This window comes from Haemaphysalis longicornis, unplaced genomic scaffold (assembly GCF_048455015.1).
Source record: "Haemaphysalis longicornis isolate Haplotype H1 unplaced genomic scaffold, Haemaphysalis longicornis Haplotype H1 scaffold_14, whole genome shotgun sequence".
NCBI classification, from domain to species: Eukaryota; Metazoa; Arthropoda; class Arachnida; order Ixodida; family Ixodidae; genus Haemaphysalis; species Haemaphysalis longicornis.
The window spans coordinates 37,207,429-37,225,944 of record NW_027526245.1 but is presented as its reverse complement, the minus strand read 5'-3'; the positions used below and the strand labels follow the sequence as shown (position 1 = coordinate 37,225,944).

Here is an 18,516-nt window from a genome sequence, read left to right as displayed (position 1 = left end):
GCAAAAACCCGGCGGACGGAGAGAAAGACTGCACTGACCACCAGTTATTTTCATTTTGTACAGCAGGCTATGTATACTTGCATGAAAAAAAGCAGCCTCCCACGAGGATGCTCGCGTTGCTTTTTATTTCCGCGACCATCATGCTCAGCGGCGCGTGCAGATTGTGAAACACATGGACCACCGGCAGCAAAAAAAGAATGCAACAAGAAGCACTGCTTTGATAATGCGGGGAGCTCGTGGTTTATGGGATTAAGGTTTTATGCTGGAGACGTTATGAAAAGCAAACGTGCTGCTGCACGAACGATCGGCTCAGGGAGCACACAAGCCCTCTTAAGACGGGTACAGGCGAAAGTTTGGTCGTTCACTGCGCTAAATGCCTCTGCTCGCCGTCTTTTGATGGCGTCGTCAACTTCAAGCGCTATCGCCAGCAGCTCACGAGGAGAAATCACTATGCGCCCGTAATTTACGAAACGGGATATCGCTGCGTGTGCTCACCCTGACTGGATTTGTTCAAAATCGCGATCGAGGACCTCGAATCATAATCGTTCTCTTCTTACACGTGGGCGGCTTTCGGGATGAAAGCAAACGCTTCCTTTCTTTCCTGTTTGTCCACCTAGGCGGGTATTCCTTGTGCTTCAAAATGCGAATTAGTTGGGAGTCACTGCATTGTTGTATGTCTTTTCCTTCGTCGGTGCAGTTTTTTAGTGTTCATGTCCGAGTGGGCGTCGCCTTGTGCGTCCAAAAATAATAATCTTGGGTCAAAATGCCTTTATGAACCTGGGCTGCGTAATACGCGATTCAGCTTTACAAGAACACCGAGTCTTACAGCGAGTGCAAATCACTCACTATAGTCACTCTTGTTGCCCATTAAGGCAGTTGAGCGGCGTCGCTTCAAAAGGTCATCTCTTAACACCTTCAGTACTTCCGTTCTCTACCCGCCGCAGTGGCTGAGTGGCTAAGGCGTTGTGCTGCTGAGCCCAAGGCCGCGGGTTCAATGTCGACCGCGGTGGCTGCTTTCCTGATGGAGGACAAAAAAGGAAACATCTGTGTGTCCGGATTTCGGCGCACGTTAAACATCCCCAAGTGGTCAAAATTTGTCTGGAGCCCTCCAACACGGCGCGCCTCGTAGCCCAGGGGTAGCTTGGGCACGTTAACTATTCAAAATCAATCAATTTTAGTTATTTGCGGGCCCAAAAATTTAGTTTCTTTGTTTCCTTGCTGCTAATTAAAAAAGTCCGCCATAATTAGTGTTTGGTACCTTTGACGTGCTCCCCGAAAAGTTGATTATTTGCTTTCGAAATCAAGGTGAAGCTCCCTTGCCTGAAATTCAAGCGACTTTTAGACATCTCCAACTAGGACAGCGATGTTGTGAGAACCGATTTTACATTGCAACTTTTAGAAAAAACTTGAATCATTTGAAAGAGCTATACCAATTTGCCACCAGGGGGTTTTATCTGTCGCAACAAAACATCTCTTATGGTCGCGGAGTCATTCAATCATAAGAATTTTGAATTAAAGTTTCATCAGCAGATCATCACCAGATGTCAGCTAGGTGTTATCAGTGAAACATTAAATTATGTAACCTTAAAAATGTCCACGCACTGCTTTCTGGTGATCTGGCTAAAAGCGCGGTTCCCACCATTATTGTAACTAAACGGAGTGGCCAGAACGTGTCCTGCAGGCGATCCAATTCTTCTGTTCGCACGCGTGGTGGCTGCATCGCGGGTGGCTCACTACATGGCGCATGCTCGCATTTTGTTCGTCTCGTTTCAGATGCATAAACGCAGAAATAGCAACGGAGGAAGCGTCTCAGCCTCGTCTGAATAGCGGCAAACAGGAACGTGGCCTCCCGTGAAGTCGAGCGCATAGGAGTGGAGCTAAACTGCCGCTTTGTCGACTCGCCCGTTTCCGACAGTAACGCAAAAACTCAATGATATAAATCCACGCTTAACTTAGCGACAAAGGGAATTGAGAAGGAAAATCTTGGTGGCCCCGTAGTTTTAAAGCGAACCTTTTTATGGGTAGGCGAAAAATAATAATCCCGGAGCCCTGTGCATGTCGAAAACTTCCGCGGCGCAGCCCGATAAGCATGCGTGCAAATTCCACGTTAAACAGTAGTTATAAATAAGGGGAGAAAGCCTGGCTTGGCTTACCTCTGTCACAGCCCAGCCCACATGTACCGAGCTACCTCGGGAATCAGAACTCACGGCGGGCAGGGCAACGGCCTGCAAATACCCGCAGCAGGTTGAAATACGTAGGTCACGCGACATACGTACTTCCGAGGAGCAGCCGGTTTACAATAAGCGATTCTGCGAATGTGAACCGGGGCGCAAGAAAACACCACACAATGTATAATAAAATAGACTTTAATGAACCATTGAAGGAGTAACACACGCGTAAACACCGGTCGTACGCTGTGCGGAGTTCATAGGCGCATTTGTTCAATACCGCGGGAATTGAAGAGATAACAGTTAGCTATGCATAAAACGTTCTGTATAGGTCACTTCCTCCCACTATTACAAACAGGCAGGAATAAACTTGAACAATAAACTTGAATAAGCTTCCATAATGATCATGTCTGCGTGACCTTGGGATCCTAACACCACAGGCAGAAAATCCAACCTGGTGTACATAAAAGTCCTTACTCACATTATAATAGCGGCTTGATTGTGAACATTGCCCGCGAGCGTGTCTATCATGTTTTGCCCGATTGTGTTGCTATATAATAAGTGAATGGCGTGTACATATCGGCGTAATTATTTTTCCCTTTAGAAAACAAGAGCGAAGCAGGTTAAAATAACACCCTGTGTGCTGACATACACTGATGTGTTTTCAAAAATGCTATGAAAACCCCACAGGAGGTGTTACATAAAGGGTTATGTTAACATAGTGTAGAGAAATCACCAGATCAAAGCATCTAGTCAATAAGGGTTTTTCTAAATTCTTTCACACCTAAATGGATTCCAGCAGATCAACAACACGTACGGCCTTACTAACAATATCGAGCTATTTCGAATATTAGGGCCCTCCAACATATTCAGGCCTACCAGCAACCAGAAGGTCACCATTGCCGCATCATTACTCATGCACACGTTTCCCTCCAAGAACTTAATAAGGCTTGCACCCATAATGCAACCGCCAACCCCATTATAAGCACAATTCAGTTCTTGCGCGGAGAGGGCATTTATGCGGGTCAGACTTTGACACCTGGTCACACAGCTGGAGCGACTGGAAACCAGCAAGTGCACCACGCCGCTAGCGAGTGCCTTCTTTCGACTCCTCCCCTGGCTGCCGCGTGTCTGCTGCTGACCACACCTCACCTGCATCTTCAGCCGGGTGCCAAACGAGGCGACAAGTGTTACAACAAAGTCAACAGTTCCCAAGAAGCTACCCCCCCCAGGCCTTCTTCCTGCTTCTATATCCCTCTCTTGTCAGGGAGAACTCTTTCTCACCAAAGCATGAGCAGGCGCAGTCTACACTCGGGATATTGTTCGCAAATTTTATCATGGCGGCGCTTCCCTGGCTTTCTCACCGAGGCGTACCCTCCCGACCTTATGTCGCTTGCTTTGGTCGTGTCCGACATTCGACAGCGGCCGTCTACGGCAGATGTCCTACTGCCCGCCACCACTTACGAATAAGGCACATTTGGAACATGTGCGATCAAATACTAGTCTTTTCAAACACATCGGGATTCCAGTGGTCTTTGCAGAGCAGTGTAGAGAAGTCTGAAAGCCTTAGTAGGGCTTTGAGACAGACAACTCAGCGTTCAAAAGCTGTCATGAGAATTTTCTCTTTCTCTCTTTTCCCGCCTCCCAAGAACCCCGCAGGTCCTCAGTCCTATTTCTATATAAATTCATTCATTCATTCATTCATTCATTCATTCATTCATTCATTCATTCATTCATTCATTCATTCCGTATATTTCATGGGCTTTCTTCACAAAAAACTGTTCAAAAGTACGGGTGTTTTACCACCTTTCTCCTTCCTAGTTGCGTGACGTTGCCTGTGATAATGAACACACAATCTCAAGACTGCACGCTGAAATGTAACATACTGGAATCACGTTAAACGTACGTAACCAGCGTATTAAGCAACACGAAGTCGGTTTCTACCTTGTAATAGATAGAACGTTTATGACTTACAGCACCGAAACGCGCTGTACCAACAACGGCGACTGCATGAGCCTGGAACGCGCGCACGAAGTCGATGATGCACGTAATATAGAGATAGAGACGTGTCGTGTCAATATCCCCGTGAGAACTACCGTAATTACTTGGTTCGGTCTTGCCGAATAATTTATGGGCGTAGTGGTAGGCACGACCCATGAGCGTCGACGCTTCACGTATTTCGTTCAGCCTTTGATGACCCCCTACCGACGCCGTCTGTCTGCGATTGGGTGTTGCCCAATAATTATAGGCAAATTATCTTGGGAACGTCCTGTACAGGTGAATACTTGTAGGTAACGATTCTAATTAGTGCTGTAAATTGGCCTCTCACTGTAAAGCTGCGATTAATGCTTTTGTTTGTTTATTATTCCTGACAATTCGCTAAAGCAATGTAGTTGTGTTAAAGAAAGGAACCTTTGTTCATACGAGAAAATGACGGGAAAATTTGGCGATTGGTGCGGAGTTGAGCTACACCGAAAATTGGCGCAGCTTGCGTTAGTGGTGCAAGGCTGGAGAAACAGCAGAGCTGGCGGCCCCTCTCCTTTCGTCGGAGACCCGGCTGTTTCACCTCACAGTCATTTCCTAACTTGCCGCTGAAAGTTCTCCATGACTGACAGGCCCGGATCGTTCTTCCCACAGGCTTTCACATCTATTCCAAAGTGGACCGCGCTAGCACGTGCAAGAATCCGCCGCCGTGAAAGCTAGCGGATCCGTTCAAGCTAGCAAGAAACCGTGCGGGCTAGCGCTCGCGCTACGAACCCAAAGGAAACGTTGTGCGCCAGGAATGCGGTGATAGCTCGATCAGATAGACGCCGGTTTCATAATGTGTGAAACTGGGTTTCGGTTCCGACAACGGGAAATTTTTTTTTTTTTTAATTTCCGATCGGCTGCACATGTTGTTGTTTTCCGCCCCTGCGAACACCCTATCCCCCGAGCTTTTGGGATGGCCCAGTGGTTAGGTTGCCGGTTGCGGCGTAAAGGTCCCGGGTTCGATAGTCGGGACCTCTTTCGGTTTCGAGGTTTTTTGGTGTGACGGACGGACAAAGTTGGGCTAAACAGCTCTGTTGTTCGAAAGCTTGGGAACGTATGCAGGAATACACGTGCGTCCGTTCAGCCTTTGTCACGTATACGAACATTTAAACATGTTGCCCCCGTCTGCAGGAACGTTTCGGAACAACCACAGCGGAAAAGGTTTACTTTGCTGCCTTGCTTAGTGCTAATACAAGCTATCTGCTTTCTTCGTGCGTCGTTTAAAAATCAAGGCCCCTTGCTTAAGAAAAACATATGTGGTTAAAACGCTAAGCATTCACTATGCAACGTCAATCGAAGTCCAACGGCCAAACTGCTTCGACCGTGTCGGAACGGCGCAATCTGATCAACTTCAACTTCATAAAACGAGGGACCCAGGTTCAATTCTTAGCATGGGAAGAATTTTTTTTGTGATACTTATTGTGTAAAGTTGGCTTTCCTGTAGTGAGTTTTGTGCGACGAACTACGCCATCAGGGAGGCGTAGAAAGCTTCGCTTTAATATGCCCAGCTGTCGCTATTTCATTTCATTTCATTTTCATTTCATTTTTCATTCATTCAAAACAATCGTCATTACAAAAAAATGACAGAGCAGCGCACAGAGCACCGCACCGTCATCAATTACACTTGGGATCCATTCCCACCATTTAACCCTTCATTTTCTGCAGGTTGATTATTTTATTCCTGAAAAGATTCCTCTGTCTCACTCTGACTGTAACGCGTACATTGGTCACATAAATACAAGTTGGCAAAGGAAGCAATTTTCACCTTAAGCAACACATTTGATCCCGCGTTTCAAGTCTAGCCTTTTGCGATTAAAATCGCACACTGTGCCCGTTCAGACGTTGCAAAATTTAACGGCCGGATTCCGTGCCTGATAGCACAGGTGTCACAGTGCAAACCTTTCTGCAGAAGATAAGCAGAGTGCGCATGTTCCCCCACCAATTTTACGATTTTTGAATTGCTCGTTTCAAATAGACTAACTTACGGCCGGTTGTATGTTGATGCCGGTGTCCTATTAATTACATTAGTTTTCATTTAAAACGCAGGGCAGGAATACTTTAAGAAGTGACAGAACTTAGTACTGATATTATGGTTTGTATTTAAAAGTATGAAATTTAGTCTAGGTGTTAGAGTGTGGAATTCTTTGAGTAATTCGTTTTGCTGAGAGAATTTTTGGTGTGGGGATTTAAGGGTTTGACATACCGAATCAGGCATGCATAACTGCCACAGCTCGTGTCATAAAATTATAAAATAAGCACTACGAAGTTGTCCAACTCCAGTAAACAATTAAGTGCTCTCGGAGTTAATACTCCGTAAAGTGCTGCTATGACGTGTGGCCGATTTCGCATCGGGTTAAAGAACCATAAAAGTCGTTTTCAACGTTAGTGTTACACGTGCTAGCCAAAATGTACATCGAGGCCATTCTCGATTAGGGGCACGCTATTATCTTCGACTGAACAAATAGCACAAAAGTAACGCCGCTTTTTCGCTTCTTCTTTACAGTTCAACGCAGCGTCTTCGTTCCGGCCAAGGAGTCCGGGTGTGAGCTGGCGCGTGGCGGTGGCAAGAAGCAGGGTTCTGGACGACGCCGGGGTGGAGGGGACACGCGGAACCAGTCGTCCATGGACGATGCCCGGCGGAGGCTGTTGCACCGTGCCAAGATGAAGTCACTGATGATAACAGTCGTCATCGTGGCTGCCTTCATCGTGTGCTGGACGCCATATTACTGCATGATGATCATATTCATCTTCCTCGAGCCGGACGATCAGCTGACCGAGGAGCTTCAGGCGGGCATCTTCTTCTTCGGCAGCTCCACGGCCATGATCAACCCTCTGATCTACGGCGTCTTTCACCTGCGACACCACAGAAGACCGTCTCGGGGTTCTCGCCAGTACAACAGCAGCGCTGCCTCGCGAGCCGTGGACACCATGCTCCTGGCCGGCTCGCACGCCAACAGAACGGCGCCCGCAGGTGGCGCTACCCTCACGGTGGAAGGGACGAAGCACTCGCGCGACGGAGACTCGGTGCGCTCTAGGACCGATCGTCTTGGTGTTCCTAACTCTGCCGCTCCTGTGAACAATACGACGGCGTGTGGTGTGGGAAACGGCTGTGCTGCCAGTGCTTGTTTTCCCGCGCAGGCGAGAAAAGCGCCGTACTGCTCCTTAAACTCGCATGACCGGACACAACAGAGAGCGCAGGAGCAATGTGGTGAAAGAACGCGGTTGGACTCCACGGGACTGCGTGACAGCAGGTGAATGACCAAGAAGTGAAACCGCGAATTGCGTTACAGCAAATGTGTGCATCGGTGAACTTACGTGTGGAACAAAGAGCATTTTTTCTATCGTCGTGTTGGACAGCAGGAACGCGGCTGGATAAATCTCATAACTGTTCTTCGGGGGGCAGCGAGCAGATATCCCAACTAGGAAACCGAAACGTTGGAGGCGATATTTTTCAGCCAATCCCACGAATTCTTGGAGTAATAACGTTTTGTGTCGCAAACATCTGGGCGACGAGCAACAAACCTAAAAACGTTAGAAATGTACTGCCTGAAGAAAAGTAGGTCAACCAAGTCAAACCTGCATTTTCGAGCTTCATATATTACAGAACTTTTGAAACCGCACCAACGGTTCGCATTTATGTTTGTTTCAAAGTAGGCGAAGCCCCAGCGTGGCCAAATACCATTTGTACAAAAACAAACTGTATTTTCCTATGTACAAGTTGTTTTGGGATCTTCAAAAAACCTTACTTCCAGGTCCATGTTAAACTTTGGCTTATTATTGCATGCGAGAGAGAAATGTAATTTTCTGGAGAGGCCAGAGATTTTTAGTCTTCGGCGCGTCATCCGTCCTGGTACGTTTTGTTTTTTTGAGTATGGTTCTGATCGCTGTGATAATACGCGCATACGCCAGCATCAGGGAGACTCAATTTAATATGCTGCATTGACGGTTCGCAGCTTATCGCACGCGATAGCAATTATCCACCAGAAGTGTACACTTTCCTGGCGTGTATAGGCCTTCTGCTACATTGAATCTGAATTTATTTTGTTAAAAAGGGGAATTTTCGTGTTTAAAGTAAGCGCGCACAGCTTCCGGAATAGTGACGGCTGCTCTGCCGAGAAATGTAACGTCTTAGGAAAGCTTAAACTCTGTTACCTTGTCATGGCTACGCCATAGATTATACAAAAAGCGTTAGCTGCCATACTGTCCAATGAACTTCGAAGGACAGACGCATGAAGATCCGCCTTTACTTCAATACAACAGATGCTATGAGAAATTGTGCATGTGTGAAGAACACTTTGCAATCCATGGAAGTTGAGATAAATGTGGTGAATAAATGGTACATGATCTGCAAGTCTTGACTCTCTTAGTACTAACTTCGTAATGTGGGTAAATGGATCAGGATCACACGGCTTCGCAGACCCTTACACGTGAGCATATATCATCTTGGATTATGCTTCTTGTGATTTTATCCCAACCGTACGATTTCAATTGGGCCAGGATCTTCCTACGCGCGGTTTTCCCGCGTCCGAATAATTGTGATACCACGCCACTTACTGCCTCGCTGACCACTTACTGACCCGTGCTGCCACTGCCCAGCCACGAAAGCAAATTCGGATTTTGATTTTGTGAGCTACGCTGCATTCTTTGCGTGCTCTTCTTCACCGTTGAAACGTGACGCTGAGCTGCAACGAAGAAGATTACATCAGGGATAAGGAGCTGGCGGAAGGGCTATGAGAAATGTGCCGCTAGCGAGGACTGAAGTGTTCCGTAAACTGGCTGCGTCTTTCTCGTCAAAAATACCAGCTGCGCTCGTTATTTGATAGTTCATAACGCAGTCGTGCTAACTCGTCACCAATCTTTGATGGAGAAGTTGCAGTCAAAGCTGCGCCATGTCCATAAACTGACGCCTAAACTACCGGGATGCCGTCGAGGTCATCACAAAATACAATCATTTTTAAATTGCAATTTACCATAGCTCTCATAACGCTCTAAAAATCGGTAGGGTTATTACAACAATTTTTAAAGCAGTTTTCTCGCCTTTTAAGTGTCTACCGACTGGCTGCGGGAGTGGTCGCTCCATGGTGCTCGTTTTAAAACTGCGATTCTTAATAACCTGTGATAGCAAGTGAAACAGAACTCCGCAAGGTCATACATTTGTGTTAGCGCTAGCACGTGACATGATTTTTTGGGGATTTCGTTGAAGCGATATCGTGACACAGCTGCTTGCCGTTACGATATTTCAGGGTGAAAGCCTTAGGTGTCTCATCAAACACGAAAAAAGATCCTCGCCATCGTGAACAAGAATGATACTGGAATGGCCGCCGTTGTGAGGAGAAAGAGAGAGAAATGAAGTGGATTTATCCTTATAAATAAATAAACAAATGAATAAATACACATTTGGGTTGGTGGGGAGTTCGAACACGGGCCACTGCGGCAGGGTTGAAGGGCGTTACCAGTGCGCTCACTCGGGACCCTGAAAGAGGGGAACAAGAATTAGCGAAGTGCGTGAAGCCTGACAGGAGAGAGTGACGGCAAATGGTTAGAGCTGGTGCATATGGAGGAAATTTCTGAGTGTTGGGAGCTGCGCGTGAACTGCGGCCAGTCTGCGTATCGAAGTAATTCTCATTAAAAGACGAATAAGCGAAGACAAAGAAAGAGTTCCAAACAAAATTTAGCACGAAAGGTGCGTCTTTCGCTTTCAAACCCAGTAAGTACACTCAGCTTCACGAGGACTTTTCGCTGCAGAAAAATTCGGACATCACTATCGTGGCTTCCGAATGCATTCGTAAGAATATAAATTGATTTCATTAGACGCCATGCCCTTCAGCCGGGTAAATTTCGTAATTCCTGCCGTCATTCTATCGGTATCAACCTTGAATGTAGCGTCGAGATTATAATTTGCCCGGTCAGAGGAAATATAGAATATGAATATATTCAGTACAAAATATTGCACTCTACAAACGAGCACTGCAAAAGCACTGCTTTTTGCATTGTAAAAAATAGTAGAATCAATACAAGAGCAATTCATTTGAAAAAGAAACTGCATAAACACACGCTCAAAAGCACATAAAAGGGTCCTACTATAGTAGAATTTTTGGTTCGATCAGGCTAAGACGTCTTGAATAATTGGTGATGGCACACATCCCATGTCCATTTGTTAACAATGAGACGATGGTATTTTTGAACTACGAATTTTTAGTGCTTTGTTCGCAGCAACACTGAACAAGCTACAGGTTGAAGACTACATTTTCAGGTTAGATTCGCTCGCCAATATCGGTATGGGAGTAAAATATTCTCCCATACGAGCCTGCGTATACTAACGAGTGAGGGCTCAAGAGCGGCCTTCTCAGGACTATACGACAGGTATGCGGAAATAAGGCATCTTCCCAGAATCAGCAAGTTGACAATGGAAGCAATGGTCAGCGCTGCTCTGTAAGTCACAAGTACCCCAAAGACAGATTACAACTTTATTTATTTATGTATTTATTTACTTATTTTATCCCCAGGGTATACAAAATTGTAGAGGGGAGGGCCTTATATGGAAAAGCAAAAGTAGTAGGATGCACGCGACAAGTTCTCAAGGATTGTGCACACACGAAATGCATTGTTTGAAAAATGCGTGATGGAGCCGGTGCAATAAATAGCCATAAACACTATCAGATCAGGAGGAAAATAAAAACGCAAGGTAAATCCACTTGATTAGCAGTAAGAAACAACATAGATGCACACGGAGATAACTTATCGTACAATACTTCGAAAAAAAAACAGTAAAACACAAAGAAAAAATACACACTACTTACTACCGAATGTAAGACACGCAAAAAACTTACATTGAATTTGAAGTTGGCGGAGCTTCCCGGAAACGGTCACGGAGAGTAATTTAAGCAGGCAGGTGGTTGCAGTCACGGCACGTTTCCGGCAAAAAAAAAGGGAAACTAGGTGCGAGTGTATTGGGGTGGGATGTGAACTTTGTAAGGATGGCCAAGCGTTCGATATGAAAAGGGTGGGTTGAATGCACATGATTTGAATACCTGGCTTCTGTGATACACTTTCTGATAAAGGCACAGACGGGGCATTTTTCTACGTTCAGTGAGGGGAGGTAGGTGCAGGCTAGATTTAATTGTAGTTAAACTGGTCGTACGATGATAACAGGTTTAAATGTAACGGAACGGTTTTGTACAGCATGAAGTAGGTTAGTTACAGTCGTATAGCCAAGATCCCATGTTTATGAAACATAGTGTAGTGTGGGGCGCATGTAGGTAACATATAACAGCTTTTTGAGAGAAGAAGGTGTTGAGAAAACCTGCCGTTTTAAGTATTCAAGCATGCAGTTAACTTTAGATGTTATAAAATCAATATGGCGATACCAGGACAGTTTGTTAGTTGTAACAAACGCCAAATATAATTGCCTTCAAATTGGACGTTAGGGAACCTCAGATGATCTTTAGATTACAATCGGGAGTAAAATGTTGCCAAATGGTCACAGACAGAAATTAAAACACCACCACCGATTTTGCAACCACAGTCACGTCTATGCACCATGTACTTTTTGTTGCACTGAACAGCTCATTGGATACTATTTTGCTTGACAGCCATGTCTCGGTAATGCAAAAATCTTTTCTGATGGAGGCGAAAAGCAAAAACGCCCGTGTGTACGAGATTTCGGCGCACGATAAAGATCCCCAGGTGGTCAAAATTAATCCGGAGCCCTCCACTACGGCGCGCCTCATCGCCTGCGTTGCGTCGGCGCGTTAAACTCCACAATCAATCAATAATGCGAAAATAGCAGCCTCAGAGTGAATTACTAACGCGGTAAGGATTTCCATTTTGTGTACTGGCTACGAATGTTTGTGTAGAGAGTAGACGTTTTATTTTCGTTTGGAGGACCATCACACTTGTGCTCTTGTAACTGCTGTTTTGTTGTCGATACACACATCCAGAATGAGCCGACCGTGGAGATAAAACAGCAAGTGCTGAGACAAAGTGGAGTATACTTAAGCTGCTTCTCTAAGCTCAATCACGTAGCTGCATCTCTAAACTGCACCACTAGTGGTGTGCACGTAGTTCTTACCGCCAACACATAGTCTGTAAGGTCGCTGATTTTAAGGGTGTTAAGACCTTTCCCGTACTCCGCCTATTTCTTGCGTGCAGTTTGTGTGGCTAGCGAGAAAGAACTCTTTTTCCATGTAAAATTCAGTGTCGTTTAACAACGATCGTTTTAACTGCACTAGCTCTTTTTTTTTGTAGGAAGTAAGTTTTAGACCAATGAGCCTCCGCTTATTTGGAAGATATTGGCCTATCCTACGAGTGCGTGCAATACTTTCTGCGGCGACTTTTAAGCCAAATTTTGCAGCGACAGGCGAGGCAATCTCCTGTTCCGCTTCCTGCCAACATTTTGGGGGGTTGTGTTGGAAGCCAAAAAACAGAATATTTTTGCTCGTGGAAAATTTGTGGAAAACGAGTGGAAACTTTGTTTTGTCTTTTCGCAAACAAAATTATTCTTGCTTAATACTTTACGCCACATGGTTTACGAACGGTGGGGTACACGTATACTAGCGAGTAGGTGAGGCAATACCGTCGAATAAACAAATTGAGCGCAATTAAAGGACGCGAATCAAGCACCGAATATCAAGTCCGTTGCCTGCTTAGATGTGTAAAATAACACAGTCGCATTATGAACGCCGACACACCAGTTTTGTCCTCAAAATGTATTATTTATTTATTTATTTATTTATTTATTTATTTATTTATTAGTAATACCCTCAGGGCCAATGTCATTATAGAGGGGAGTGGTTACATTCATAAGTATAACAAAAAAAAGAAGCGAGAGAAATACATATCAAACAAACATCTTATACAAAATTAGGCAAAACAAAAAGAAACGCAGCAAGCAAGCATAACTGCACACAACAAGCATGAATTACACAATGTTGACCATGGTATTTTTGAAAAGCGTGTGATTTACAATGGTTGCTGTAGGAGAGGGAAGGCGATTCCATTCAAATGACTAACGAGGAATAAACGACTGAGAAAAACCGGTCGTTCGGGTTGATGCTATACCGACTTTGTGAGCATGATCAAGGCGAGAAGAAACGTACAATGGAGGCAAAATGAGTTCTTCATGCAGATGTTGGTGATGAAATATTTTGTGGAATGACGAAAGCCGGCAAATGTTACGTCGAACTGCTAGGAATCGAAGGTTAAGGGTAGATTTAATTGTTGTTACGCTGGCGGTTCGGTTATAGTTAGATAGGATGAACCGAGCGGAATTGTTTTGTACCATTTCCAGTGAATTTATGAGATTGTTAAAAGAAGAATCCCAAATAGACGGGGCGTATTCTAATTTAGACCGAATAAGTATTTTGTACAAGAGTAGTTTAAGGGAAGATGGTGCCTTAGCAAAATTACGGCTCAGGTAAGACAGCATGCAATTCCCATTGTTAATAAAATTTTCAATGTGAACGTTCCAGGTGAGGTTGCTTGTGATGTTAACACCGAGATATTTATAAGAAGGAACAGAGTCTAGGGTGATGCTATCAAGGTAGTAAACAGGTAATGTGTTATTTTTTCTAGATACACGCATAAAGTTACACTTGCTAACATTGAGTTCCATGCGCCACTTTAAGCACCAAGCCGTTATAGAATTCAGGTCAGTTTGAAGGGTTGATGATGATGGTTTGTGTTTCATGGCGCAAGGCCACAGTTCGAAGGGTGGTAAGGTCATCGTCACAGATTATTTCTCGGAACACTACGCAATCGTCAGCAAATAAATTTATATTAGATGAGACGCACGACGTTAAATCGTCAATATATATTAGGAAAAGCAGAGGGCCGAGAACAGAACCTTGTGGCACACCGGATTGAACGAAGGTATTATTAGAATTTTGGTTGTTAATCGAAACAAACTGCGAGCGAGTAGTTAGAAAAATCTCAAGCCATGCAAGAAGATTCGGTTCAATATTAGGCTGACGTAACTTGTGTAGTAGTAGTTTATGGCACACTTTCTCAAATGCTTTTGAAAAGTCTAGATATATGCAATCAGCAGATATGATCGATCAAGTATGGCATGAAGCTTACGTGTGAAAAATACCAACTGTGTTTCAGACGGCGAGACAAGAACAGATCAGAATTCATCGCTTCCAGTTGCATTATCCCCCATCTTCACACTTCGTCAGGTTATCGTCAAACATTATTGGCAATTCGCTGATTTTTTTTTCTTTTTCCTTCAAAGCCCCCCCTCCCCCTCTCTCCCACCCGATTTGCCTTCCAGCCCTCCGCCGTGTCGACTTCATGCAACTCAGCACTACACCTCGAAACGTTGCCGATCCTTACTTTAGTCTATTAAGGGCGAACTTGGAATATATGATGCACGAGCGTAATTAAATACGGTGAGAGCATGAAGAAAACGCAGCGGCCACTCAGTTCACCCGACCACTTTGTTCGCCCGGCCACTACTTTCAAAATCACAAATATTGGCCGCGAGGCCCACCACTGGAGAGGCCGGCGCTGCGATCGTTTTGACGTCACTTGTAGGATCACCGTTCCTATCTTGCTGCGTAGTTGGCTTGCAGCGCGTGACGCTTCGCTTGGGAAACGCGTTATAGAAGTATTTTCGTGTTAATTTCCTTCGTTTGAAGTTAATTCTCAGTGCGTCAAGCGCAGTTCGACCTAATGGTGACTGTATAACCGTATCAACTGTGGTAGATTATCCGCAAAGACCATGAGCGTGGTGGTGTATTACGCATGCGACCGAAGCGTAAGCAGCGGCTTGTTTCCCCGAACAACAATGTGGACTACGACGATCGCCGATTGAAGTTTCTAGATTTCCCTTGTTTGCAAGAAATGTATAAAGCAGGAAATCGCGAAGCATTAACTGCTCGCAGAAGCACACGCACCCGCCGTGCCTGCCCGCACGGCCGACGGTGCGGCTCGAGCTGACGCAGGTTGCGGCAGCAACAACTTGTCGCCGCTTTTTAAAATCACACAAGTCGTGGAAAAGAAGTTCCAGATTGGTGAAAGTGGATGTTTGCGTGATGAAAAATTCTGATAGGTAGTGTCATCAGCTATGGTTTTCAAAGCGATGCTCAAATATCTGCCGCGGTTTACGCCGACCGGCCGCGGAGGTCGGTCCCGGCAGCGCCGGCCCGTTCACGCACGGTGCGGCGAGCGGCCGAAGGATGCTATGCTTGCGCGCAAGAATCGACCGAGGCCGTGAAGGTATCTTGATCGTCGATCGCTTCAACGGAAATCACCGCGCTTACAGAGTTCCCAGCGCGGTGAAACGTTCTGTTAGGGACTGTCACTCGCAACTCTAACGGCGATGAAATATCTGCTGCGACGCCAAGCCTAAAGTTCCCAAGATCCGATTACGTGCATCCGAAGCCGGCTGCGAGCTGTTGGCGAAGGCAGGGGCGGATCCAGGTTTTTTCTGAGAGGGGGGTCAGCTTCTGTCAGTATTGATGATGATGATGAGGAGGATGAGGAGGAGGACCCTTTTTTATTAACCGATATTTCAGACAAGCAAAAGCGCAACAAATAGAAAAAAAATATCAACTAGACTTTTTCTACGACCTGGGGGGTCATCTTGGGGGTACAAATTAAAAAATTGAGGGAGGGGTCAGGACATCTGGACCCCCCCTCTGGATCCGCCAATGGGCAAAGGCCCTCCCGTCGCGCACGCGCGTGTTGCGTTTGGGTTCCTCTATCTTCTTGGGGGCCCTCAACGCTCGGTTCTCCTATTCTAAATATCCCCATTACCCGAAATCATTAACGACGTGTTTCGCCTCGTACGCAGGATCGCCTTCTGTGAAAAGCCGTGAGTTTCGAAATTGATGCTTGAGAAATGCCGGCTTACTGTAAACATACAAAACACGCTGCAATTATAAATTACCACGCCGAGCACCTAATGAAAACTAAATATAGCCTTGTCCGAACCCGCTCGAAGACGTTAAAAACTCGCGTTCATACCGTTCATACATTGCGGACAAGTCGCGAAAAGTAAACATCAGCCGTGCAGAGTACAGGCTACGGCAGTGATCGTTAATCAAATCCGGGCATGACTATAAAAACATCGTAGGGGAAATAGGCACTGATTAAGCCAAATTGCAGACCATAACAATACTTTTAAGCATGTGCGGCGAAGCAATCTGATCATTGTTCTCGCGTCATTCATTTACCAGGCAATACGAGCAGTTCGCGCGGTGAGATCATAAGTGAGCGACGCGTTTCCGTCGCTGTTACAAGGTGTTTGCTTGCACACACATGTCCCGTCACAAGTGTTTCATAATGAATTTACAGCGTACTTTTCTCGGCATCAGTTGCATCGTCCTTGGCGTTAGCTTGCTGGCTACGTATGTAAAAGCTGTGGGTCGCGATGGTAGCAACTACCTAAACGCGGCGGTGTCGCCGGGAACAAGCGAGTCGCTCATTGCTTGCCCGAATTATTTGGTTTACAGACAACTTTTTTAGTAATTTGCATCAAATCCACAAGGAGCGGGCGAGACGGTGGCCACAACAAGAAAACACGCTTCCGCATACGCACGGAAAATGTGTTGTAGCAGACGACAGCACGATTCGGCGTCCTACAAGTGACGTCACTCGTAGGTGGCGCCACGGTATGTCCTCGAGGCCAATACTTGATGCGAAGCAGCTCATGCTCGGGGCTGTGTCCCTCCCTTCCTCGTGGTCGTTGTCGCTGTCCGCCGGCCGCACTCTACTGCGCATGCGCGTCTCTTCAGCCCCGTCAGCGTTTGGGCTGACGTCAGAACAGTCCACTATAAAAAGAAATAGTTAGGCGTCGCCCGGTTTCGATCCCACCACTCTCTGTCCGCAACGGGAGGTACGTGGGGCTCTTCCCATTGCGCTACAAACCGAGACAGGAGCATGTGCTACGCACGCGCCTTATGTCCTTCACTCATTCAAACTACGTCAAGAAGCTACTGATACAACGGAGGCACGCCAAGCTCAACGTCAACGGATACGACGATCTGAAAACTAATGGGAACTTCAGTCGACCCCATGGCTGCTTCGCATACTACACAGGGTTCCCCTACGGGCAGATGGTGTAATTTTTGACGCTTCTGACACTCGTTGGATTTTGCGACTGAGCCACGGAAAAAACGGCAAGCTAACGCTGCAATATGTATTCGTAACGATGACGCAAACCAGCAGTGTTTATTTAAAATGCACGCATAAGTGAACAGGTGCGCAAAATTACGGCTCACCGGAGCGGACGAGCCTGCGGTCCGCGAGACTCACTGTCTTTTACGCGAGATCATCGCCGATTGCTTTACACTTCTTGTTTGATCGGCTCTTGTTGAAACGTCCTTCTCACTAAGCGTATTAGTATAAACAAAACAATTTCACTTCAAATTTCACTTCATACGACCATCTATCGGTGAATCGGCGACTGTCAGAGCGCCGTCACCATCCCAGCACTTTCGTCGACGCTGTAAACGTATTTAGCGCTGCAAAGTTGTTTTTTCCCTAATGCCAATTTGATCGCCGGACGAGATCGAATGCTTCGGGGATGGGCTGGAGACCGTGTAGTTAAACAATCGGCAGTATCGAGATCGTTTTGCTTCTGTCAACATGGGATCCTCTAGGACCCCCACAGGTTTGTACTACCCGGAAGTACTGCCCGGAAGCCGGTTTCGCCGCGCCCCCTGGGCAGCGCGGAACAAGGAACAAAAGGGACAAGGTGGAACGAAAAGGGGACTGACCAGCACAACGAACAATAACGTGAGTACATTGCCGTGGTCGTGCATCCATGCCCACTGATGAGGCGGCCGCTCTGGTGCCCTTTCATATGGTCCGCCAGGTAGGGAACGAGGGCGTTGAGGCTGGGATACCGAGAACGAGGGTACCTTGAAAAAAAAAAAACTGGGGGGACCGGGCCGGTTCTGTTCACCGACGATAAGGCTATCTGGATGCAAGCGGCCGTTTGACGAAGTGAGTCTTCTGCTGGCTAACAGGAAATGTGCGTCGAGGGGCACGAGGGCGCAGAGTCAGCGGCGGTGACCCAGCTGCAGGCCGTGAGGAACCCTCCGAACTGCGCAATGAACAATGACGGTGAGTATATTGCCGTAGTCGTGCATCCATTCCCAATCATGACTGAAGCGTAACGTATTCAAAATGCTATACGCTGTGGAAAAAGGAAACTAGCATTATTGAAAGGTAAAAATGTCAACTGTCATTAGTACTTTGTTTTCAACAGGACCAGAAAACCCTCTGCGTGGCTTGTGATGAGCCATGGCGGCGCAATGCACTTCTAGAATTAGCTCCTGAACGAGGATACGACTCAAGAAAGGCACAAAAGTGC

At 46.2% G+C, this 18,516-nt stretch overlaps 1 protein-coding gene across 1 annotated transcript in view; it reads left to right on the top strand.

Annotated features, from left to right (window-relative positions):
- LOC144165257 (uncharacterized) overlaps positions 1-8,777 on the top strand; it is a 372,176-nt gene extending 363,399 nt beyond the window's left edge. Inside the window, exon 3 of the mRNA XM_077695385.1 lies at positions 6,700-8,777. Coding sequence (XP_077551511.1) covers positions 6,700-7,451 — 752 coding nt within the window. The 3' untranslated portion in view covers positions 7,452-8,777. The remainder of the gene's footprint in view (positions 1-6,699) is intronic.
- Positions 8,778-18,516: the final 9,739 nt, after the last annotated feature.